Source organism: Oncorhynchus kisutch, linkage group LG10 (assembly GCF_002021735.2).
Source record: "Oncorhynchus kisutch isolate 150728-3 linkage group LG10, Okis_V2, whole genome shotgun sequence".
Taxonomy (NCBI): Eukaryota; Metazoa; Chordata; class Actinopteri; order Salmoniformes; family Salmonidae; genus Oncorhynchus; species Oncorhynchus kisutch.
The window spans coordinates 7127187-7152397 of NC_034183.2; the positions used below are offsets into that span (position 1 = coordinate 7127187).

Here is a 25211-nt window from a genome sequence, read left to right on the forward strand (position 1 = left end):
GAAAGTAAAGATGACAAAGCACAGTAAAGGGAGGGCTTGTGTATTTAGTGCTCTTTCTCGTGAAACTTACATGCAACTCTGCAGTTTTAGAATAGCCACAGGAGGTCAGTCTAAATCCAGAAGTTGAGAAATCCGAGTTGAACAAATCATGGAAATATTGTTGATGAGACACTTCTATGCTATCCATACAGAACTCCTAAAAGCGATTTACCAGCCAACATTTTGAGGGAATCAGGAAGTGTGATTTTACCCGCCAATTTGAGGGAAACAGCAAGTGTAATTTTACCCGCCAATTTGAGGGAAACAGGAAGTGTGATTTTTAGCATATGACAGCAATCACCAACCTGTTGCAATGATAGTACGAGTGAAATGAAGTGATTGCTTCTCACTTTCTTAACAAGGTCGTTGGTTGATTAAATTAGGCCTAGATGTAGTATTTTACACAAACGAAAACATGGAACCAGGTAATGCAGAGATACAGTCACTACTTTACTGTTTAACGGCTACTATCCCACAACTATGAATAGTCACTACTTCTCCTGTTTAAAGGCTATTAATGCTACCTAATATAATGTTACATACCCTACATTATTCATCTCATATGCATACGTATATACTGTACTCTCTATCATCTACTGCATCCTTATGTAATACATGTATCACTAGCCACTTTAACTATGCCACTTGGTTTACATACTCATCTCATATGTATATACTGTACTCGATATCATCTACTGTATCTTGCCTATGCTGCTCTGTACCATCACTCATTCATATATCCTTATGTACATATTCTTTATCCCCTTACACTGTGTATAAGACAGTAGTTTTGAAATTGTTAGTTAGATTACTTGTTGGTTATTACTGCATTGTCGGAACTAGAAGCACAAGCATTTCGCTACACTCGCATTAACATATGCTAACCATGTGTATGTGACCAATAAAATTTGATTTGATATTATCCTACAACTGTAATACATTACTGCTACACTAGACTACATTTTAACACTAGCCTGTGTTTTTTTCTCTTTTAAAGTCCTTCCACTACAATAAAAATACGTGCCTAGCTGAAGCATACACACTCGTTTTATTGTACACTTACAATTTCTAGTTTTTACAAAGATATTTATACACAATTCTTATTTTACTGAGTAAATGATTACAGTAGTTATGCACACGATACAAACAATTCTTTATACAAGTCTTCACATGGTTATTGGTGTTGCATGTTCAAAGTAATGAATGATTACCTAAATAGACGAGTAAAAGGTTAAATGTCAGGTTTATTAACTAAAAGTAAAGCAGAATTGCAGACAGGCACTGAAGTACACTGGTCTCTTTTGTACTACAGGCACAAAATGAACATGTCTCCTTGGCATCAGAACATAAGGTGTTTTTGGTTGGTTATCTTTGTGTTAGCATTCAAGTTACATACAGAAAAATTGTATCCACTTTTAGCACTCAAGCTTTTACAAAACGAAAAGGCAAAAAATAATTTGCATCTGAACACACATTGAATATCATTGAAAACTAACAGATGAACCTTCGTCCCCTGGCTATGGCCCACAGCAAGCATGAGGAGGACGTGTGTCGTGGAATAGATTAACGTTAGACTAACTAACTAACTGATATCTGAGGGGAACACATGAAGAAAAAACTGTTTTGACTTAAAGCTCTTTTATCTTGTATTTTACAAGATAACCAAATATATTCTATAAGAATATCTAATAAATACGTTTGACATGCTGCATTGATATAAAAATATAATCATCGATGACTCCTGGGTTTCAGCTCTTGCCTGTGTATTGGAAATCAATCAAATGCATACCGTTAGTAGATCATGAATGATTAGATGCAGCGTCTGGAGAACGTAACATGCAGGACAATGACAGTTCAGTGTAACATGTTAAACTGAAACATTTCTGCCTTGATAATACCTTTCTGAATATTGATCATGTTAATTAACTACTGAAGCTTTTGTGAGCCATTCGACAGCAGCTCAACTAGTGTCAATGCTACAAGAGAGGAGGAAGAGAGCAAGAGGAGAAAGAGAGGAGGAAGAAATGAGGGAGAGAGCGAGAGGAGAGAGGGAGAGGAGGGAGAAAGGAGGAAGAGAGCGAGAGGAGAGAGAAAGGAGGAAGAGAGCGAGAGGAGAAAGGAGGGAGAGAGGGAAACAGTCAAGGAGACCAATAAGACCAATGATCAGGTAAAAGATCAAATGGGAAACATGGCCAAGAATCCAATGACTTCCTGGGCTTCCTTCTCACACAGATGGTGAAGCTTATTAAGTCAAGTCAAAGCTGGTAGAACTGAGAGACCACTGAACTCCTCATTTAATAAGTGTTTATTTCTAGAGGGTGTCTAATACAGAGCACGCTTTCCTTCTAGTTCCTTCTGAGGTTCACAGCTCACGTTTTCACAAAGAGCTATGTGAAGCGATACGAACGATTAGATGTTCCCGTTAAAAACGCATTAAATACATGAGCATAAAAATAAAACCACGTGAAATCACTGTTGAGAAAAATATATAGCAAACACTGTACTGCAAAGACAAGGACACATAACATCAGCTGCTTTCCACTGTATGTCTCTGTGGGATTGCTTCAATGAGGAGATTCTATGTACTTCCGTTGGCTCCTCAGTGGTGGTGCTTGGGGCCTGTGAGAGCAGGGCTGCACTTCATTCCATAAAGTGGTTTCCTCCCCTTCGTCCTTGTCGACTCTCCTTTACCGATGAGACAAACAACTGGTCAGGTATAAACCAAAAAGACAGGCAGCCCAATTCTCTTTTTTTTTTTCTCCACTAATTGGTCTTTTGACCAATCACATCAGATCTTCAGTGCTGATTGGATTAGACCAATTAGTGATTTTTTTTAAATCAGAATTGGGCTGCCTGTCTAAGCGCATCCTTAGTCGCTGCCATATAACTTTTTTTTATTTTTTATGATCAGTGAGGTGAACGATGGCAGAAGGAAGGGAACAACTTCCTGGAATGAGACACGGCCCGGCTCAGGTCTCCGTCAGGGCTTTCTGACAGTGGTAGAGGAGGGAGTCAGGCAGCTCAGGGACAGGGGAGCGCAGCCACACGGCCAAAGAGTCAGCGTGGACACGACAGTGAAGCAGACATGGCTGACCCTGACCTGGACCCTGAAGCAGCCGGCACGCCACGATGCCCTCCGACCCTAAAGGAAAAAGGAAAAAAAAGAAGGTAAAAAGTCATAAACTTCCATTACTCATTACTTCATGATGAAGAGACATTAACAACAGTGTATGACAGTAAGATGTACAATAACAGTATTATGATAGGCATGAGATTTTCTAAAATGGTCAGGGCTGGGTTAAAACATTAAGATGAGAGCGTGCCACCTGCTGACCTATGATGTCGACAACGTGGAGGTGTAGTTTGCCCTTCAGCGCGTCCAGTGTGGCCGTCAGAGGTTCTTGGTGTTCTGTTGTTACCAGTCGAAGGTTCTGCTTCAAGTCATGAGAGAAAGACAACCACATTTTCCCATAATCCCCTGTGGACACAGTCAACGGCCTGCATAAACACAAACAGGAAGTAGAATGTCAACAGTGTGCACACACAGGAAGTAGTAGTGGCTAACAGAGGCCCCCTAGGCACTAGGGGTAGATCTGAGATGTAAGCAATCTTGCCCTATGATAGGCCAGATGGAATTGTTGCCATAGTGCCTATGAAGTAGGAGCGGGAGTTGCCCTGTGAAGTAGGGGAAGGAGTTGACCTGTGAAGCAAGAGTTGACCTGTGAAGTAGGGGGAGGAGTTGACCTGTGAAGCAAGAGTTGACCTGTGAAGTAGGGGGAGGAGTTGACCTGTGAAGCAGGGGAACGAGTTGACCTGTGAAGTAGGGGGAGGAGTTGACCTGTGAAGTAGGGGGAGGAGTTGACCTGTGAAGCGAGAGTTGACCTGTGAAGTAGGGGACGAGTTGACCTGTGAAGCAGGGGAACGAGTTGACCTGTGAAGTAGGAGTAGGAGTGGACCTGTGAAGTAGAAGTTGACCTGTGAAGTAGGAGTTGACCAGTTAACCCAGGACTAAAAAGTCTCATGTTATTGGTCAGATGCTCCATTAAGTTCTGGGTCCATACGTGTTAAGAGGAGAGATAGAACTAGGATCGGAACCAGAACAAAGTGCTCCGACCTCTCTCTCTTTACAAGTTACGGACAAGTCTATGGGCCCAACTGTCCCCTCCGCTTCAGAAATTCAAAAGATGCCAACACCCGAGAAATCGTGATTTGTCCAAAGCACCGGAACTAATGCTGCTAGTTCTCACGTATCCCTGTCGTTATATTCGAGTCATTTAGCAGATGCTCTTATCCAGAAGGACTAAGAGTAGTGACTGAGCGCTAAAATGGTTTCCCACTTCGCTGTTGCATTATGACAGCTCTACAGTAGCATTCCTGTGCACATAGTCTGCCCATGAGAGGGCAGGATCCAGGGTAACCTGTAAAACCCTTTGTTGTTGCATTATGAGAGCTCTACAGTAGCATTCCTGTGCACATAGTCTGCCCATGAGAGGGCAGGATCCAGGGTAACCTGTAAAACCCTTTGTTGTTGCATTATGACAGCTCTACAGTAGCATTCCTGTGCACATAGTCTGCCCGTGAGAGGTTAGGATCCAGGGTAACCTGTAAAACCATTTTTGTTGCATTATGACAGCTCTACAGTACCAGGTTAGGATCCAGGGTAACCTGTAAAACCCTTTGTTGTTGCATTATGACAGCTCTACAGTACCAGGTTAGGATCCAGGGTAACCTGTAAAACAGTGCTGATAGTTACAGATAGCAGTAGTTTTACCTGAGGAAGTGTTTCAGAGAGAGGCTCAGTGAGAACTGTGCTGCCTGGGGCTGGCCCAGGGGTCTCTGGTAGGACAGTAACCCAGCCAGCTCCACCTGGACTGAGGCTCTCTTCATGACAACAGTGTGCAGACAAACCGACACACTGTGACCCTTAACCTCCTTTAACGGACTACCTGAGATACAGGAGATCTGAGGGGGAAAACAACATGAGTCATCAGTTTGACATGATTTACGGGCTGCAAAAATTCCTGAAACTTTCACAAAAGATCCGTGGTTTTTCTAAATCCCGGTTAGAGGATACCCTGGTATTTCTGTCTTGATTCCGGGATCTTCCAACCGGGATTTCTGAAAAAAACAAGGGAACTTTGTTGTTAAGGCCAGTCTGAAAAATATATACCTCCAGTTCTTTGCAGGTGAGTTGCAGCACCATCTGGTGGAGCGCTGAGTCATTGTTGTTGGAAATGAAGACCAGCAACACTAAGGCATCCTCTTTATACACTCTACAGGCTGACAGAGCCAGGCTGGAGTCCTGGTCCGAGCAGAGGGGGGTGAACTCAGAGCGGGCCAGCCCAGAGAGCTCTGCTGGCAGGTGGGAGGTGAGAGGGAGGTCCCTGGGTCTCTCTAGGGCTGGAGCTGGGTGTAGATCTTGTTGTGTTTGTGGGTCTGTCTGTGTGTGTGTGGGCGGTACAACAGCCACCATGCCATTTCCCCTGATCAGAGAGAGAGGTCCTCCTGCCTCTACTCTCTGCTCCGTCCCCTCTACATGGGGGTTACCATTGCTAGTGGTATGGTCCAGTGTTCTCTGGGAGGTCTGTTGAGGTGTGGTGGTGGTAGCAGCACCCCCCTCTGAGGCCACAGTGGTCGAGTCCAGTAGGTTGCTATGCAGAAGGTTGTCAACGGCAGCACTGCGAGACGAGTGGGAGGAGTCAGAGGAGCCTTCGCTGGCGCCTGATGATGACTCCCCTCTTGGTTTCCTTCTGAAGTGTCGGGGCGCAGTCTCGGCTCGGCCCATCTGTTGGGGAGAGTACCAGCCGATATTTAACAGCACTCGGCAAACATCCGACAGCACTCAGGCAAACATCCGACAGCACTCAGGCAAACATCCGACAGCACTCAGGCAAACATCCGACAGCACTCAGGCAACCATCCGACAGCACTCAGGCAACCATCCGACAGCACTCAGGCAACAAATAAGAATTTGTTCTTAACTGACTTACCTAGTTAAATAAAGGTTCAATAAAACATTACTCCGGCGTGAGCTGATAGCTAAAGCACCTGTATGTTTCTGCTTTGAAGTCTAGGCCAGGTTACTGTAAAGCACTTTGACAACTATTGATGTAAAAGGGTTTAAATAAAGACTTAACTACATTTGATTGATTGGCTGATTGGCAATTCTTAATGAACAACCAAACAGTAGAAGGTAATCTCACCAGACACACAGAGTTGTGGGACCCCAGGCCAACAAAGAGCGACGAGGCCAGCTGCCGTTTCTCCTGGTCAGGCTCAAGTCCAGAGGAGGGTTTCTGGGAGGGTGGGCTCTGAGGGGACAGCAGGGGACTGGGCAGCTCCACTAGGGGGGTTGGGGTCTCACCTGCACTCTGCTGCTGGGCCAGGTACCCGTCCTTCCCCCACACCCTCTTCACCCCCTCCAACTTCAGAGTGGTAGAGCTGAAATAACATTGGGATACTAACCTGGGTCTTCTACAAGATTATATCAAAGAACATGTCATCAGCATGGTTTAAATTCCTCTGACAACCTACGGTAAATGTCGACATTCCTCAAGGCTCTGTTCTTGGACCAATACTGTTCTCATTATACACTGAGTCTAGGGCTGTTGCGGTGACCATTATGACAATCAGGTCATGGTACTCAGGGCTCTACTGTCCCTCCATCAGGTCATAATGGTCTGGTACTCAGGGCTCTACTGTCCCTTCATCAGATCATAATGGCCTGGTACTCAGGGCTCTACTGTCCCTCCATCAGATCATAATGGCCTGGTACTCAGGGCTCTACTGTCCCTCCATCAGGTCCTAATGGCCTGGTACTCAGGGCTCTACTGTCCCTCCATCAGGTCTTAATGGCCTGGTACTCAGGGCTCTACTGTCCCTCCATCAGGTCCTAATGGCCTGGTACTCAGGGCTCTACTGTCCCTCCATCAGGTCTTAATGGCCTGGTACTCAGGGCTCTACTGTCCCTCCATCAGGTCCTAATGGCCTGGTACTCAGGGCTCTACTGTCCCTCCATCAGGTCCTAATGGCCTGGTACTCAGGCCAAAGCGATGCAGTTGGTTCTTTGATTGTGCAGGGCGGTTTACAGAGTTAGCCTACAAATAAAGTGAATTTCTGTACTTGATGTTGAATAGCCGGGTAAAATGAATTGTTTTTAATAATTCATTTGGGTGACACGTTACCTTTAGCTCCAGAATACCTCACCTCCATGCTTTTCCATTTCCTCCTCTCTCCCCTCCATTCCTTTCTAGAGCGCGCAGACGGTCTTGTCAACAGTTTAGTGAGATAAAACGGTTGAGCTTGTTGCGCCGGCGAGAGCATCCTCTTCATAAAAAGGGGGTTGGGTCGTTGAGTGAAATAAGGGTTTTATTCTATTTATTTCTCAGGCTGTTCATATTAAGCACAAGCTCCTCAGTTTTATTTTAGTGAAATGTGTTTTGTTTTGTGAAAACATGTTCTCGAACAGATTTCACTTGGGTTTCTCAAGTTAAGCACGGGGTAGCTGCAGGAATAAGGTTTGAGAGCCCATGGCATACAGAGTTTGGGGCGAAATATCACCTGTCGCGCCAGCGAGAGCATCCTCTTCATAAAAAGGGGTTGGGTCGTGGAGTGAAATAAGGGTTTTATTGTATTTATTTCTCAGGCTGTTCATATTAAGCACATGCTCCACTATAAAACCAAAGTAGCCTACAAAACGGACTGGTGGGAAAGAGCGAGGCCTCCATTCGACTATTCATGTTCATAAAGACGACATTGCTTTTTCCCCCTGTTCCTGTTCCTGTAAATTTCATCAAATGGGCCATTCTAAAAATCGGAACTAATTTTACATACAAGATTAAATTGAGAATAGTCTGACGGGGGTAAATATGACCACTTGATGAGAGAAGAGGGTGTGCAGCCTGAGGTAAGGAAGCTTTTTTTTTTTACTACTTTAACAAATCATCAATATTCTATAGTCAAGAACTGCAACGCTGCTGGGGTTTTTACACGCTCAACAGTTTTCCGTGTGTATCAAGAATGGGTCACCAACCAGAGGACATCCAACTTAACACAACTGTGGGAAGCACTGGAGTCAACATGGGCCACTATCCCAGTGGCTTTCGACATCTTGTAGAATTAATGACCCCGACAAATCGAGGCTGTTCAGAGAGCAAAAGGTGGTGCAACACTATATTAGGAAGGTGGTGTTCCTAATATTTTGTAGACTCAGTGTATATGCTACTTATTGGTTAAAATAACATGGGGTACTAATATAACCCAAAGCCCCGAAGGTGAGTTACTCCGTCTGAGCTACACACTGACAACCAGAGAGACTTGTGTTTTTTGTTTTTGTTGAAGCCAAATTCAGTTGTCTTATTTCATCATCATTAGTGGACACTGTGAGAGGGATGAGAACATACCCTTCTTGGTGAGATAGCTCAGTGCTGTTTCCAGACAGGCCGGAGCTCATGGAGAGCAGAGTAGGAGACCGTCTGTCTGTGATGCTGCAGGACGACAGACTGACCGGCAGGGACAGACCATAGGGCTCCAGGCTCAGAGCTGAGAAAGAGATGGGAAGACACTTTATGTATCCTCAAGAGAAGTCATTTGTCATACAGCAGCCATTGTTACCAGCAGCCATTGTTACCAGCAGCCATTGTTACCAGCAGCCAATGTCACCAGCAGCCATTGGTACCAGCAGCCATTGGTACCAGCAGCCATTGTTTACCAGCAGCCATTGTTACCAGCAGCCATTGTTACCAGCAGCCAATGTTACCAGCAGCCAATGTTAAAAAACAACAGACAATAACAATGAATATGTAGAGGGTTAAATGGACTGGATTTGATGTGTCTGGGTAGTGAAATGTCTTTTGTGTCAAAAAACGAAACAGCATGAAACTATTGATATACACACACACACTCCATTTAGAAGACACTTTTTCCAAAGCGACTTAGTCAGTCAGTCAGCCAGACAGCCAGTCACAGTCAGCCAGCCAGTCACAGTCAGCCAGCCAGCCACAGCCAGACAGTCACAGTCAGCCAGCCACAGCCAGCCAGTCAGCCAGTCACAGTCAGCCACAGCCAGCCAGTCAGCCAGTCACAGTCAGTCACAGCCAGCCAGTCACAGCCAGCCAGCCAGTCACAGCCAGCCAGTCACAGTCAGCCAGCCAGCCAGTCACAGTCAGCCACAGTCACAGTCAGCCAGTCACAGTCAGCCACAGTCAGAGTCAGCCAGCCAGCCAGCCACAGTCAGCCAGCCAGTCAGAGTCAGCCAGCCAGCCAGTCAGTCACAGTCAGCCAGTCACAGTCAGCCAGTCACAGTCAGCCAGTCACAGTCAGCCAGTCACAGTCAGCCAGTCACAGTCAGCCAGTCACAGTCAGCCAGTCACAGTCAGCCAGTCACAGTCAGTCAGCCAGTCACAGTCAGTCACAGTCAGCCAGCCAGCCAGCCAGCCACAGTCAGCCAGCCAGCCAGCCAGCCAGTCACAGTCAGCCAGTCACAGTCAGCCAGTCACAGTCAGCCAGTCACAGTCAGCCAGTCAGTCAGCCAGTCACAGTCAGCCAGTCACAGTCAGCCAGTCACAGTCAGCCAGTCACAGTCAGCCAGTCACAGTCAGCCAGTCACAGTCAGCCAGTCACAGTCAGTCAGCCAGTCACAGTCAGCCAGCCAGCCAGCCACAGTCAGCCAGTCAGTCACAGCCAGCCAGCCACAGTCAGCCATTCACAGCCAGCCAGTCACAGCCAGCCAGTCACAGCCAGCCAGTCGCAGCCAGCCAGTCATTTTACCAACATGTGATCACAGGAAGTAATTATAAAAATTATAAATAATTACAAAAATGTCATAGTAAAAGAACAAAAGTGGAGGATGTGAACTTGTTACCTTTCTCCTGGACCAGGTCCTCCTGCCTCTGATGAGGAGATTTGTAAGGAGCTGCCCCAGCAGCCAACGCATCTGACACATAGCCATCCAGGAAGGACAGGGACGAGTCTACCTGAGGAATGAAACAACACCACAGCCAACTCAGACAGGAAATGATTAGATCAACTTCAAATATTAAAGTAGTTAAATAAAGTTTAAATAAAGAGGATAAACATTTAGTTTTATAGAGCCAATGACGTTCCGTGGAATAGCAGTGCAAGTTTTGCCAATAGATGGCGGTGTACCTCCGGGCTTTCTAGCCTGCCCTCGGCTGGCAGTACCCTGGCTCGGAGCTTTGTATCCTGGCTAAGGATCATCAGTTCCTGGGCCTTTTGCCGGAGCACCGTATTCAGAGACCCAGAGTACCTGCATTTACATCAAATTACAGAGTGACTTAGTCTGTGCATTCATCTAAAGCAGGTCAAAAACACATATCACATTACAAGAATCTTCTGACATCTTCAGAAGATCCACTACTAGCAAAACCAGCTAGAGAGAAGTGTGAGCGTAGGAAATAAGCCTGAAATTCAACCTGGTTTTGTGCTAACATCCCACTCCTACTCTGTGTCATATAGAGGTGGCAGGTGGCCTAGAAATTAGAGCGTTGGGCCAGTAACCAAAAGGTTGCTGGTTCGAATCCCGGAGACGGCAAGGTAAAAAAAAAAACATGCCGATGTGCCCTTGAGCAAGGCACGTGATCCTAATTGCACCTGTAAGTCGCTCTGGATAAGAGCGTCTGCTTAAATGACTAAAATCTCAAAATGTGACACAGAGTGGAATGTTAGCCCAAACAGACTGTGGGACATAAGGAAGACAAGTACCTCTCACATACATCCCTGGCCAGGGCCACAGACACTGGGCTGGAGCACAGCTTGGTCATGGCCCCCAGTACCCAGCTCCTGGTCTCAGTGGAGGTGTGTCTCTGGTCCAGTAGTCTGGCCAGCAGTCTCATCACGCTGCCTGGGTCTGATTCCTCCTCTCTCAGGTAGGAATACTCACCGAGCACCTACAGTAGGGACCAGGGAAAATCACAGAGGTGATCAGGAAGTTACATTTCTGTGGTTTGGATGTTGATATCAGAAAGTAGGAATTAATTATTCGTCAAGAAAAAATGTAAATAAAATGTCTCTTTAAATGTCATCCATTGAAACTGGCAGTATCCAGGACAGGACAGTGAACTGACCCAGCTGATGACCTGTAGGAAGCGTTGGGGCAGCTTGGCCGTCTCCCCCTGTAGTAAGGACACGTAGGAGTCCACAGCAAATAGCCTCAGCTGCCTGTCCTCCACATTATCAACACCTGGAGCAGCAGAGGCAGGCATTAACACATGGAATCAATTACGGAATGTAAACCATGGATGGGGTCAATTCCATTCAATTAAGGCCATTTGGGAAGTAAACTCACATTTTAATTATAATTTTCCTACATTTTTTATGTGAAAAACGTAAATGTCAGTTTGCTTCCTGAATTGAAATGGACAAGACCTCAACCTGACACAAATGGAATTAATGTCAATCACTAGTACCACCTGAAACCACAACGAACCAGGTTCAGCGTGTCCATTGGTTGATTTACCTTCAGCCAGTAGTCTCAGGAAGTTGTTAGGGATGTCCGGCTGCATCACGTCTCCCCCCAGAGAGAACACAGAGTTCATAGTCTGGATGAACCAGACATTGTCTGGGGAATACGTAGAGTGTTTATAGGAACAACAGACCATTGGGATTGGGGCCATGAATAAAAGAGCAGACAACAGAACAGATACAAACTGGCCTCCCGAGTGGCGCAGTGCTTGAGACGTCACTACAGCCTGCGGTTCAATCCCAGGAGGAGGGGGGGGGGGGGGGGGGGGGGGGGGGCGGTGTTCCCTCTAACAAATTGGGGAGGCTGGCTTCCGGGTTAAGTGAAAGGGTGTTAAGAAGCGCAGCTTGAGGGTTATGTTTTTGGATGACGCATGACTCGACCTTCGCCTCTCCCGTGCCCGGGAGATGAAACAAGATCGTAATTGGATCGCAATTGGATATCATGAAATCGGGGAGAAAAATGGGGTAAAATTACACAAAAAAAAGAACAGATACAAAACTGTCTGTCCCATTATCATCATCATCATAGTCTCAGGTCCAGCAGTTCTGGGTTTCTCCAGATCTCACTGATACACTTGTTAGCCAGGCTTGCAATCAACAGAGAGAAACCCAACAGCAATATCATGAGCGCCTTTGATTGTAGCTACTAGCTAGTTCTAAGTAAACCCATTTCCATAGCATGATGTCTCCACGGTCAGTTCCCATGGTCAAGACTCAATAATGAAAGGATATTTTTCAGCTAGTTCTGCTACTTTCCCTACGAGGTCTATAGTGCTGTAGTCGTCACAGGTCAGCCTGAGGAACTCGAGCATCTTCTCGACGATCACTGTAACGTTCTGGGCATTGGTGATGCGGAAGAGTAACTCTAGTGTCTGTTGGAGAGAGGAGGGGAAGGGAGCGGGGGCATATTGATTGACACGTCAAGAAGGGTTGTTCAATTCTGGAAACGTTACCAAAGTTCCCAGGTTTTTTTCCCCCATAAATTCCGGTAGGAGGATTCCAAGTTCACTCACTACTTATTCCGGGAATCCTCCAACTGAGATCTATTGAAAACCTTGGAACTTCGGCAATAACGTTTAGAATTTTGCAACCCCACCTATGAGTACAGTAAATGCCAAAGCCCTGCCACACCATGGCATCTCCTGCCTCACTCACCTCACGCTTAATGATGATGTCAGAGTGGTCCAGACACTATGATGACGGACCTCGCGTTTAAAGATGATGTCAGAATGGTCCAGACATATGATGACTCACCTTGAGCTTAATGATGTCAGAGTGGTCCAGACACTATGATGACTGATCTTGCACTTAATGACTATGTCAGAGTGGTCCAGAAACCATGATGACTCACCTCGCGCTTAATGATGATGTCAGAGTGGTCCAGAAACCATGATGACTCACCTCGCGCTTAATGATGACGTCAGAGTGGTCCAGAAACCATGATGACTCACCTCGCGCTTAATGATGACGTCAGAGTGGTCCAGACACTCTATGATGGTCATCTGGTGAGGCAGGGCCAGGTTAGCATCCTGCTGCACCACGTACGTCAGAGCCTTCAGACCTGAGATCACAAACACAGACACACATTACTCACCATAGGAGTGTCCAGCAGGCAAGTTCTTTCAATTACGTCAATACAACTGAAGTACAAAACAGTTGTGGTTTGTAAACTGGTTTTAATGGATGTCCTATGATCACTATTAACAGCATGTAAAAAAAGGATTAGGCCCGACTTCTGACCACACTGAACATGGTGGGATCTTACCCAGATATTTGAGGTTGATCTTAGGCGATAGGACAAAGTTCCCGATACATTCTGCTGCTTTCTCCAACAGTTGTGACTTTGGATGAACTGTATAGATGGTCTTCACACACTCAAATAAAATGGCTGAAAAATAACAAGGAAGTTAAACCAAAAGAATGGAGGGGTGGTGGGGGGGGGTGCAACAATGTCTGTGCAGATGTGTTCTGACAACTCTCGTAGAGGACACCTTAAGTAATACCGTACCGTAAGTAATGTTGTGATTCATCTCTGCTCTTCTTAATGACTCCTCCAGTACATCATACATCATCTCACTAGTGCTGTAAAAACCCAGAGGAACATCTTAAGTTAGAAAACGGAGTTTCCCTTCTGAGACTACAACAAACTCTCACCTAAATAGACAAGGATTATAGGGCCAGTCTCCCAGACAACAGCTGAACTAAAAAGCTTCATGGAGAGTTCTACTCAATCAGGTGACACCAGAATGTGAGGGGGTCTGGGGGGGATGGACAGAAACATATCTAGAATGATATGATATATTACTGTACCCCTGGTCTTCCTTCCCCAGGTAGGCCAGTATCCTGAGCAGCTGTATTTGAAGCCAGGGAGCAGGAACACTGTGGTAGTTGAAGTCCAGGGGGAGTTTACCTCCAACCACCTGCCTCAGGATGGTCACCATGCTCCCGGTCAGATCCTTATAACTCTCTGGGTTCTCCTGGAGACGTTGGGGAAACAGCAAGTTGCATATAGTCTTATAGGATACCACATTGGCTAGTGTAGTCTGTACTTACGTGCCACAACTAAAAACAAAATGTTTGTGATTTATGTAACCAATGTGAAAATGAATTGGTGGAAAAATTCCACTGTAGCTGGGTGCTACTGTTAGTCTATTTGATGACCCAAGTTTTTAGTTTTTAAATTTAACTAGGCAAGTCAGTTAATAAGAACATGTAAGAACACATTCTTATTTACAAATGACAGCCTACCCCGGCCAAACCCGCTGGGCCAATTGTGCGCGGCCCTATGGGACTCCCAATCACAGCCAGATGTGATACAGCCTGGATTCAAACCAGGGACTGTAGTGATGACCTCTTGCACTGAGATGCAGTGCCTTAGACCGCTACGCCACTCGGGAGCCTAGTTATCTCAAGTGTTTTTTTCCCCAGTGATATGGATGGAAGAAATAATGCCATTATGACAGGATGTACCTTGATGAGCTGTAGGTAGATGTGTAGAGAGGCTGTCATGACTCCGGGGTCTTTGTCACACAGGGCCTTCCTAAACTTGCTGTGGATGTGTTGCACCTGGTTAGGTGCGATCAGATAGAACTTGTACAGAGCCAGGACTGCTTTCCTCCGGATGATCTCCCTGTGAACAGATAAAAGTTGGTCCTAATTGCTCTTAGCCCTGTGAAACAGCACTTAACCTACCGCCTATTTGATTGTAAATATCCTTTGCTATTTATTTAACATTTTTAGATGTGATATGTTTTATGACTACTGGAAGATGTATTGCCTCTCTGAGGACATTAAGTTTCAGAACCCCCCCCCCAAAAAAAAGGGTTCTGAAAAGGGGTCGGAGCGTTGTCATAACACAAGCAACAGCGATGTTGTGGGTTCAATGCCTACAGAGATTACACACCAAACGAATGACCTGCACTAAGTCACATTTGCCCATAAAGTGAGACTGAGCAAAGTATAAGGATCTGTATGTAATATTCAAGTCCTTACTTTGGATGTGTGAGTTTCTCCTCCACCACCGGTAGAATGGCAGGTATCATATCTTTGGGAAACATCTGACTGACGACAGTTAGAGCCATGCACACCTCGATCAGGTTGGTACTCTGCAGATCCTTTCAAAATAACAACACCACCAAGTCTATAAAACAACAACAACAACGTCTTGCAATATTCATTCAACTACTGTATGTGGAAACCCAAGGACAACAAAATCAGGGTTGAAAATGCACCTTTAGGACTGTGTTCACCAGGAGTAGCAGAAACTCATCGGTTTCATTAAGGAACAAGGATACAGCGAGGTAACCTGGAGAAACAGATTAAATCAACAGAACTATTGGACACATTAGGAAAAAAAAAAATTTTGTTTGAATTTCAATCAAATGTGTTACAGTAAAGCTAGGCTTTCTGAATCGTTACCAAATCAAAATGATCATTCCAGGAGAATATATCATACCGATTATTTATATAAATATCATATGAACACATAACGTCCTATGAATATATACAGTACCAGTAAAAGGTTTGGACACACCTACTCATTCAAGGGGCTTTTCTTTATTTTTTTACTATTTTCTACATTGTAGAATAATAGTGAAGACATTAAAACTATGAAATAACACATTTGGAATCATGTAGTAACCCAAAAAAGTGTTAAACAAATCAAAATATATTTTATATTTGAGATTCTTCAAAGTAGCCACCCTTTGCCTTAAACGACAGATTTGCACACTCTTGGCATTCTCTCAACCAGCTTCATGAGGTAGTCACCTGGAATGCATTTCAATTAACACGTGTGCCATTTCCAAAGTTAATTTGTGAAATTTCTTTCCTTTTTAATGCGTTTGAGCCAATCAGTTGTGTGGTGACAAGGTAGGGGTGGTATGCAGAAGATAGCCCTATTTGGTAAACAACCAAGTCCATATTATGACAAGAACAGTTCAAATAAGCAAAGAGAAACAACAGCAGCCAACACGTGCTCAGCATATGTGGGAACTCCTTCAAGACTGTTGGAAAAGCATTTAAGGTGAAGCTGGTTGAGAGAATGCCAAGAGTGTGCAAAGCAGTCATCAAGGCAAAGGGTGGCTACTTTGAAGAATATTAAATATAAAATATATTTAGATTTGTTTAACATTTTTTTGGTTACTACATGATTCCATATGTGTTATTTCATAGTAATGACATCTTCACTATTATTCTACAATGTAGAAAATAGTAAAAATAAAGAAAAACCCTTGAATAAGTCAGCGTGTCCAAACCTTTGACTGGTACTGTATGTCTATGGAACGTACCCATCCTCTGAATGTGTATGGAACGTACCCATCCTCTGAATGTGTATGGAACGTACCCATCCTCTGAATGTGTATGGAACGTACCCATCCTCTGAATGTGTGTGGAACGTACCCATCCTCTGAATGTGTGTGGAACGTACCCATCCTCTGAATGTGTGTGGAACGTACCCATCCTCTGAATGTCTGTGGAACGTACCCATCCTCTGAATGTGTATGGAATGTACCCATCCTCTGAATGTGTGTGTGTGTATGGAACGTACCCATCCTCTGAATGTGTGTATGGAATGTACCCATCCTCTGAATGTGTATGGAATGTACCCATCCTCTGAATTGTGTATGGAATGTACCCATCCTCTGAATTGTGTATGGAACGTACCCATCCTCTGAATGTGTATGGAACGTACCCATCCTCTGAATGTGTGTGGAACGTACCCATCCTCTGAATGTGTGTGGAACGTACCCATCCTCTGAATGTCTGTGGAACGTACCCATCCTCTGAATGTGTATGGAATGTACCCATCCTCTGAATGTGTGTGTGTGTATGGAACGTACCCATCCTCTGAATGTGTGTATGGAATGTACCCATCCTCTGAATGTGTATGGAATGTACCCATCCTCTGAATTGTGTATGGAATGTACCCATCCTCTGAATTGTGTATGGAATGTACCCATCCTCTGAATTGTGTATGGAATGTACCCATCCTCTGAATTGTGTATGGAATGTACCCATCCTCTGAATTGTGTATGGAATGTACCCATCCTCTGAATTGTGTATGGAATGTACCCATCCTCTGAATTGTGTATGGAATGTACCCATCCTCTGAATTGTGTATGGAATGTACCCATCCTCTGAATGTGTATGGAATGTACCCATCCTCTGAATGTGTATGGAATGTACCCATCCTCTGAATGTGTATGAAATGTACCCATCCTCTGAATGTGTATGGAATGTACCCATCCTCTGAATGTGTATGGAATGTACCCATCCTCTGAATGTGTATGGAATGTACCCATCCTCTGAATGTGTATGGAATGTACCCATCCTCTGAATGTGTATGGAATGTACCCATCCTCTGAATGTGTATGGAATGTACCCATCCTCTGAATGTGTATGGAATGTACCCATCCTCTGAATGTGTATGGAATGTACCCATCCTCTGAATGTGTATGGAATGTACCCATCCTCTGAATGTGTATGGAATGTACCCATCCTCTGAATGTGTATGGAATGTACCCATCCTCTGAATGTGTATGGAATGTACCCATCCTCTGAATGTGTATGGAATGTACCCATCCTCTGAATGTGTATGGAATGTACCCATCCTCTGAATGTGTATGGAATGTACCCATCCTCTGAATGTGTATGGAATGTACCCATCCTCTGAATGTGTATGGAATGTACCCATCCTCTGAATGTGTATGGAATGTACCCATCCTCTGAATGTGTATGGAATGTACCCATCCTCTGAATGTGTATGGAATGTACCCATCCTCTGAATGTGTATGGAATGTACCCATCCTCTGAATGTGTATGGAATGTACCCATCCTCTGAATGTGTATGGAATGTACCCATCCTCTGAATGTGTATGGAATGTACCCATCCTCTGAATGTGTATGGAATGTACCCATCCTCTGAATGTGTATGGAATGTACCCATCCTCTGAATGTGTATGGAATGTACCCATCCTCTGAATGTGTATGGAACGTACCCATCCTCTGAATGTGTATGGAACGTACCCATCCTCTGAATGTGTATGGAACGTACCCATCCTATGAATGTCTATGGAACGTACCCATCCTATGAATGTGTATGGAATGTACCCATCCTGTGAATGTGTGTGTGTATGGAACGTACCCATCCTGTGAATGTGTGTGTGTATGGAACGTACCCATCCTATGAATGTGTGTGTATGGAACGTACCCATCCTATGAATGTGTGTGTGTGTATGGAACATACCCATCCTCTGAATGTCTGTGGAACGTACCCATCCTGTGAATGTCTATGGAACGTACCCATCCTGTGAATGTCTATGGAACGTACCCATCCTGTGAATGTGTGTGTGTATGGAACATACCCATCCTATGAATGTGTGTCTCTATGGAACGTACCCACTCTATGAATGTGTGTGTCTATGGAACGTACCCACTCTCTTCTCCAGGACACTGCCCTGCTGGGCCAGCTTGATGGCGTGAATGTAACTGAAGGACGCCTGGTAACCCAGCATCTCACAGTAGATGGCTCTCACCATTATTTCCTTCATCTGACGCTGAAATTACATTATTATACGTCAACGTCACTTCCCGTGGAAACCATTCGACTGAGAAGAATGTCCAAATATTCAACACAGGTGTTAAAATACCGTGTTTTGGTTCCCCTCTGGTAGAATTATTAAGAAAGCCGTTGCCAAGGTAACACACTCCACATATAATACAAGTAAACACATCTATAAATCTGCCTCAGTGATGACAGATTCATGTCGTTAAAAACAAAGTGAGTGTCAGCGTTTTTACGGACACATTGCATTGCCTCTCTCTCTCTCTCTTTGTGTTGCTCTGTGTGAAGGGAAGACGAAGTGAGACTTACCATGGTGGTGTTGGGAGACGAAGTGAGACTTACCATGGTGGTGTTGGGAGACGAAGTGAGACTTACCATGGTGGTGTTGGGAGACGAAGTGAGACTTACCATGGTGGTGTTGGGAGACGAAGTGAGACTTACCATGGTGGTGTTGGGAGACGAAGTGAGACTTACCATGGTGGTGTTGGGAGACGAAGTGAGACTTACCATGGTGGTGTTGGGAGACGAAGTGAGACTTACCATGGTGGTGTTGGGAGACGAAGTGAGACTTACCATGGTGGTGTTGGGAGACGCTACCTGCTCCTTGATAGACTCCAGTTCCTTTTTAATAAGTGTTTCCTCCTCCTGGAAATAAAGACAAGGGGAATGTTTGTATAGGGTTGAGGGTCAGGTGTAGTGGGGCCTGCATAGGCTCTTGTCTTTGTTTGCTCTTTTCCATATTATCTCTGATAAGCTACACAGGAACAGGGCTGAAAAAAATAGCCCATATTAATATATGCATCCGTGTATATCCTGAAGGGTTATATCCTTCCTGTTTGGCCCTGTCCGGGGGTGTCCTCGGATGGGGCCACAGTGTCTCCTGACCCCTCCTGTCTCACCCTCCAGTATTTATGCTGCAGTAGTTTATGTGTCGGGGGGCTAGGGTCAGTTTGTTATATCTGGAGTACTTCTCCTGTCCTATTCGGTGTCCTGTGTGAATTTAAGTGTGCTCTCTCTAATTCTCTCTTTCTCTCAGAGGACCTGAGCCCTAGGACCATGCCTCAGGACTACCTGACATGATGACTCCTTGCTGTCCCCAGTCCACCTGGCCGTGCTGCTGCTCCAGTTTCAACTGTTCTGCCTTATTATTATTGGACCATGCTGGTCATTTATGAACATTTGAACATCTTGGCCATGTTCTGTTATAATCTCCACCCGGCACAGCCAGAAGAGGACTGGCCACCCCACATAGCCTGGTTCCTCTCTAGGTTTCTTCCTAGGTTTTGGCCTAGGAAGAACTACGTGCTTCTACACCTGCATTGCTTGCAGTTTGGGGTTTTAGGCTGGGTTTCTGTACAGCACTTTGAGATATCAGCTGATGTACAAAGGGCTATATAAATACATTTGATTTGATTTAAGAAACTGACTGTTGGAACTGTTAAGGCTCCATGGATTGATGAGGAATTGAAAAACTGTATGGTTGAAAGAGATGTGGCAAAAGGAGTGGCTAATAAGTCTGGCTGCACATTTGACTGGCTGACTTACTGCAAATTCAGAAATGATGTGACAAAAAAATAAACTTTATTATGAAGCCACGATCAATGATATAAAACGATTGATGGAAAAAGACTTGAGTAATTTAAATGAAATTATGGGCAGAAAGACAAATTCAACTCCATCTTTTGTCAAATCAGATGGCTTACTCATCACAAAACCATTTGATGTTGACATTTATTTTAATTATTACTTCATTGGCAAAGTGGGCAAACTTAGGCAGGAAATGCCAACAATGAACAGTGAGCCATTATATTCATACATAAAAAAATATTATGAAAGAAAAGCAGTGCAAGTTAGAATTTAGTCAAGTTAGTGTGAAGTGGAGGTGGAAAATGTATTGTTATCAATCAATAATGACAAACCTCCTGGCATTGACAATTCAGATGGAAAGTTACTGAGGATGGTAGCTGACTCTATTGCCACTCCTACTGAGGATGGTAGCTGACTCTATAGCCACTCCTACTGAGGATGGTAGCTGACTCTATAGCCACTCCTACTGAGGATGGTAGCTGACTCTATAGCCACTCCTACTGAGGATGGTAGCTGACTCTATAGCCACTCCTACTGAGGATGGTAGCTGACTCTATAGCCACTCCTACTGAGGATGGTAGCTGACTCTATAGCCACTCCTACTGAGGATGGTAGCTGACTCTATAGCCACTCCTACTGAGGATGGTAGCTGACTCTATAGCCACTCCTACTGAGGATGGTAGCTGACTCTATAGCCACTCCTACTGAGGATGGTAGCTGACTCTATAGCCACTCCTACTGAGGATGGTAGCTGACTCTATAGCCACTCCTACTGAGGATGGTAGCTGACTCTATAGCCACTCCTACTGAGGATGGTAGCTGACTCTATAGCCACTCCTACTGAGGATGGTAGCTGACTCTATAGCCACTCCTACTGAGGATGGTAGCTGACTCTATAGCCACTCCTACTGAGGATGGTAGCTGACTCTATAGCCACTCCTACTGAGGATGGTAGCTGACTCTATAGCCACTCCTACTGAGGATGGTAGCTGACTCTATAGCCACTCCTACTGAGGATGGTAGCTGACTCTATAGCCACTCCTACTGAGGATGGTAGCTGACTCTATAGCCATTCCTACTGAGGATGGTAGCTGACTCTATAGCCACTCCTACTGAGGATGGTAGCTGACTCTATAGCCACTCCTACTGAGGATGGTAGCTGACTCTATAGCCACTCCTACTGAGGATGGTAGCTGACTCTATAGCCACTCCTACTGAGGATGGTAGCTGACTCTATAGCCACTCCTACTGAGGATGGTAGCTGACTCTATAGCCACTCCTACTGAGGATGGTAGCTGACTCTATAGCCACTCCTACTGAGGATGGTAGCTGACTCTATAGCCACTCCTATCTGTCATATTTTTAATCTGAGCCCAGAGGAAAGTCTTTGTCCTCAGGCCTGGAGGGAATCTAAAGTCATTCCTTTACCCAAGAGTGGTAAAGCTGCAGACCTATCATCTTGCTGCCAGCTCTTTTAAATTTGTATTTTTTATTTGACCTTTATTTAACCAGGCAAGTCAGTTAAGAACAAATTCTTATTTTCAATGACGGCCTAGGAACAGTGGGTTAACTGCCTTTTCAGGGGCAGAACGACAGATTTGTACCATGTCAGCTCGGGGATTTGAACATGAAACCTTTCGGTTACTAGTCCAATGCTCTAACAACTAGGCTACCCTGCCTCCCCTCTTAGCAAACTGTTGGAAAAAATTGTGTGTTGACCAAATACAATGCTATTTCTGTAAACAAATTAATAGATTTTCAGAGAAGGGCACTCAACATGTACTGCACTGGAACAAATTACTGATGATTGGTTGAAAGAAATTGATAAAAAGATTGTGGGAGCTGTACCGATTTCATTGCAGCCTTTGATATTACTGACCATAACCTGTTGTTGAGAAAATGTATGCGTTATGGCTTTTCAACCTCTGCCATATTGTGAATTCAGAGCTTTCTTTAATGGAAGCTTCTCTAAGGTCAAACATGTAAAGTCTGGTGTACCGCAGGGCAGCTCTCTAGGCGTTCTACTCTTTTCTATTTTTCCATTGGCATTAAACAAAGCATGTGTGTCCATGTATGCTGATGATTCAACCACATACGCATCAGCAACCACAGCTAATGAAGTCACTGAAACCCTTAACAAAGAGTTGCATTCTGTTTTGGAATGGGTGGCCAGTAATAAACTGGTCCTGAACATCTCTAAAACTAAGAGCATTGTATTTAGTACAAATCATTCCTTAAGTACTAGACCTCAGCTGAATCTGGTAATGAACGGTGTGGCTGTTTAACAAGTTGAGGAGACTAAATGACCTTAGATTGTAAACTGTCATGATCAAAACATATAGAGTCAATGGTTGTAGAGACGTGGAGAGGTTTGTCTGTAATAAATAAATTCTCTGCTTTTTTGACACCACACTCCACAAAGCAAGTCCTGCAGGTTCTAGTTTTATCTTCTCTTGATTATTGTCCAGTCATATGGTCAAGTGCTGCAACGACGTGTTTGTGTAACTGACTGACACACAACGTGTTTAATATAAATTGTAAAGTATTTTGTCTGCAATGTCTTTTTCGTTGTGTCAGAGCCAAGTATTAGCGTCAGCTAAAGTGGGGATCCTAATAAATCAACATCAATTAGTCTCGCAGTCTCAAGCATACGGCATAGGCTTGACGTTTAATAGAATTTGGGGGATCAGTGGACACAAGTAAATAATTACAGTTTTGTTTCAGAGTGGTTAATTGTGGCTAGACAGGTAGCTGTGGGCACTAGTTAATACACCACCAATTGTAGCGAAAGTGTACAGATAGCTAGCCACCTAATTTGAGCTATGCTACTGCTGTCAGCATCGATGCTGACCATAATGTGTAAGACAACTGGCCAGAGAGCTGGCTAAGGTACTCACATGTTTGGATGTCAATTCGGTGATTCCTTTGATCAGATTCCCTAATTTGGAGGAGGGAGAAAGTTTCCCAGCTCCTGCCTGCGAGTCTAGCGAAAGGAGGCTCGGGAGAGCAGACAGAGTCTTCTCGACAACATCACTCATGGCAACGCTCAACGTAGGCCGCAAACAGCTAGCTTCTTGCTCGTAAAGTACACCTAGTGAATCATTTGCTCATAACACTGATATCGTATTTAAAAAATAATGCACACCTGTTTATCTACAGTTGAAACAAGCATTCTTTTTTTTTTTACGTAACGTTAGCTAGCTCCAGTCGGCCATTGTTTTGATTCAGCAAGTTCCGTTTGGTGATGTCACTTCCGGTCTTTTCTACCAAATTTGATTGGAGTCGACCGAAACGCCAATTACCGCCTACCTTCAGTAAATGGCAAGTTCGAGTGCATCAGTGTGGTCAAGTTTGTGAACATAGTTGTTCACTGCTTTTCAAATTGTGTTGAATTGTGGTGATACATTTTTTTTCGACTTGCATGTCGACTCCATGAACTTACAAAAATCATGTAATCAAAGGTCATAAAAGGTTTTACTGCAGTCACTGCAAATTTGCAGTTGCTCTTAGGGGTGGCAGGTAGCCTGGCGGGGTATGAGCATTGGGCCAGTAACTGAAAGGTTGCTGGATTGAATCCCATAGCTGACAAGGTAAAACATTGTTCCCTGGGCGTTGATGCCATGGATGTCGATTACAGCGACTGAGAAACAGCTTCTATATCCAGGCCATTAGACTGACAGTAGTCCCCACTAGCCAGCCTCGGCCCAGTACCCTACCCTGCACCTTAGTACCCTACCCTGCACTGCTGCCCTATGTACATAGAGTCATTGAACACTGGACACTTTAATAACTTTTACACATTGTTTCACCCACTTTATACAGTGCATTCGGGAAAGTATTCAGACCCCTTGACTGTTTTCACATTTAGCTTTTCTCTAAAAATGGATTAAATAAAACATGTGTCCTCATCAATCTACACACAACACCCCATAAGGACAAAGCAAAAACATTTTTTTTTTTTTTTTTTGCAAATTTCTTAAAAATAAAATAAACAGGAAATTCCTTATTTACATAAATATTCAGACCGTTTGCTATGAGACTCGAAATTGAGCTCAGGTTGCATCCTGTTTCCATTGATCATCCTTGAGATGTTTCTACAACTTGATCGGAGAACACCTGTGGTAAATTCAATGGATTGGACATGATTTGGAAAGGCACCCAACTGTGTATATAAGGTCCCACAGTTGACAGTTCATGTCAGAGACAAAAGAGCCTTGGAAGTAATGGTGGACGCGTTTTGTGCAATTCTCTCGGTGTGAGGACCGTTGGTGAGAATGAGTGGACGATGGTGAAGAAAAATTTAGTAAAAAAAGGGCTAAGATTGGAAATGAACAGCAGTTTATGGTTGGAGTGCGATTCATAGGCAAGGATGTTTGTTTTTTTGGATGACCCGTTTGCAGTCTCGAAGATGGTGAAGGGCGAATTGGGTAAAGTGGAATTGGTCAGAGTGACCAGGAGAGGTATGATGTTGTGTGTCGAAAGCGCAAAAGGAGAAAGCTCTGTGGCTCTACAAAATGTTGACGTATGATGTGGAAAGCTATGATTTTCAGAGTAGGGCACCGGTTAAATGTGTCATCTCTGGTGTCTTGTTGGTCACAGGCTGTGGTTAAATGTGTCATCTCTGGTGTCTCGTTGGACACATAGGCTGTGGTTAAATGTGTCATCTCTGGTGTCTCGTTGGACACAGGCTGTGGTTAAATGTGTCATCTCTGGTGTCTCGTTGGACACAGGCTGTGGTTAAATGTGTCATCTCTGGTGTCGTTGGTCACAGAGGCTGTGTGGTTAAATGTGTCATCTGTGTGGTTTAGGGATATCGTTCCAGGAAAGGTAAATGGTAAATGCACGTCGCTTGAATTGAATGATGGACGGAAAGAAGGAGTGAAGCCTATCGGTTTTACTGTTTGATGAAGTGGTTCTCCTGTCTTATGTAAAACTTGGGTATGTGAGATATGAGGTGAGACCGTATATGTACAGAAGCCGCTGCAGAGTTACAATTGTAAAAAGTTTGGACACGTCGCAAGTGTTTGTCGAAGGAATA

General features: G+C 44.4%; 1 protein-coding gene across 2 annotated transcripts; it reads right to left on the reverse strand.

The window, feature by feature from the left end:
- Positions 1 to 1068: 1068 nt before the first annotated feature.
- ap4e1 (adaptor related protein complex 4 subunit epsilon 1) lies at positions 1069 to 23419 on the reverse strand. 2 transcript variants are annotated; one of them, XM_020492187.2, is made up of 22 exons: positions 23071 to 23419; positions 19160 to 19231; positions 18455 to 18578; positions 15252 to 15325; positions 15013 to 15134; positions 14491 to 14650; positions 13831 to 13997; positions 13529 to 13602; positions 13286 to 13408; positions 12972 to 13081; positions 12253 to 12392; positions 11516 to 11628; positions 11124 to 11239; positions 10762 to 10946; positions 10186 to 10306; positions 9902 to 10013; positions 8442 to 8580; positions 6243 to 6480; positions 5210 to 5824; positions 4811 to 5001; positions 3374 to 3537; positions 1069 to 3181 (listed from the first exon to the last, which is right to left on the reverse strand). In XM_020492187.2, the coding sequence occupies exons 1-22, from the start codon at positions 23209 to 23211 to the stop codon at positions 3009 to 3011; spliced, it is 3474 nt and encodes a 1157-aa protein (XP_020347776.2). In that variant the 5' UTR covers positions 23212 to 23419; the 3' UTR covers positions 1069 to 3008. The 2 variants fall into 2 exon arrangements, with proteins under 2 accessions (XP_020347776.2, XP_031688835.1); XM_031832975.1 differs by having other exon boundaries at positions 18962 to 19231; positions 23071 to 23396.
- Between the last annotated feature and the right edge of the window lie 1792 nt (positions 23420 to 25211).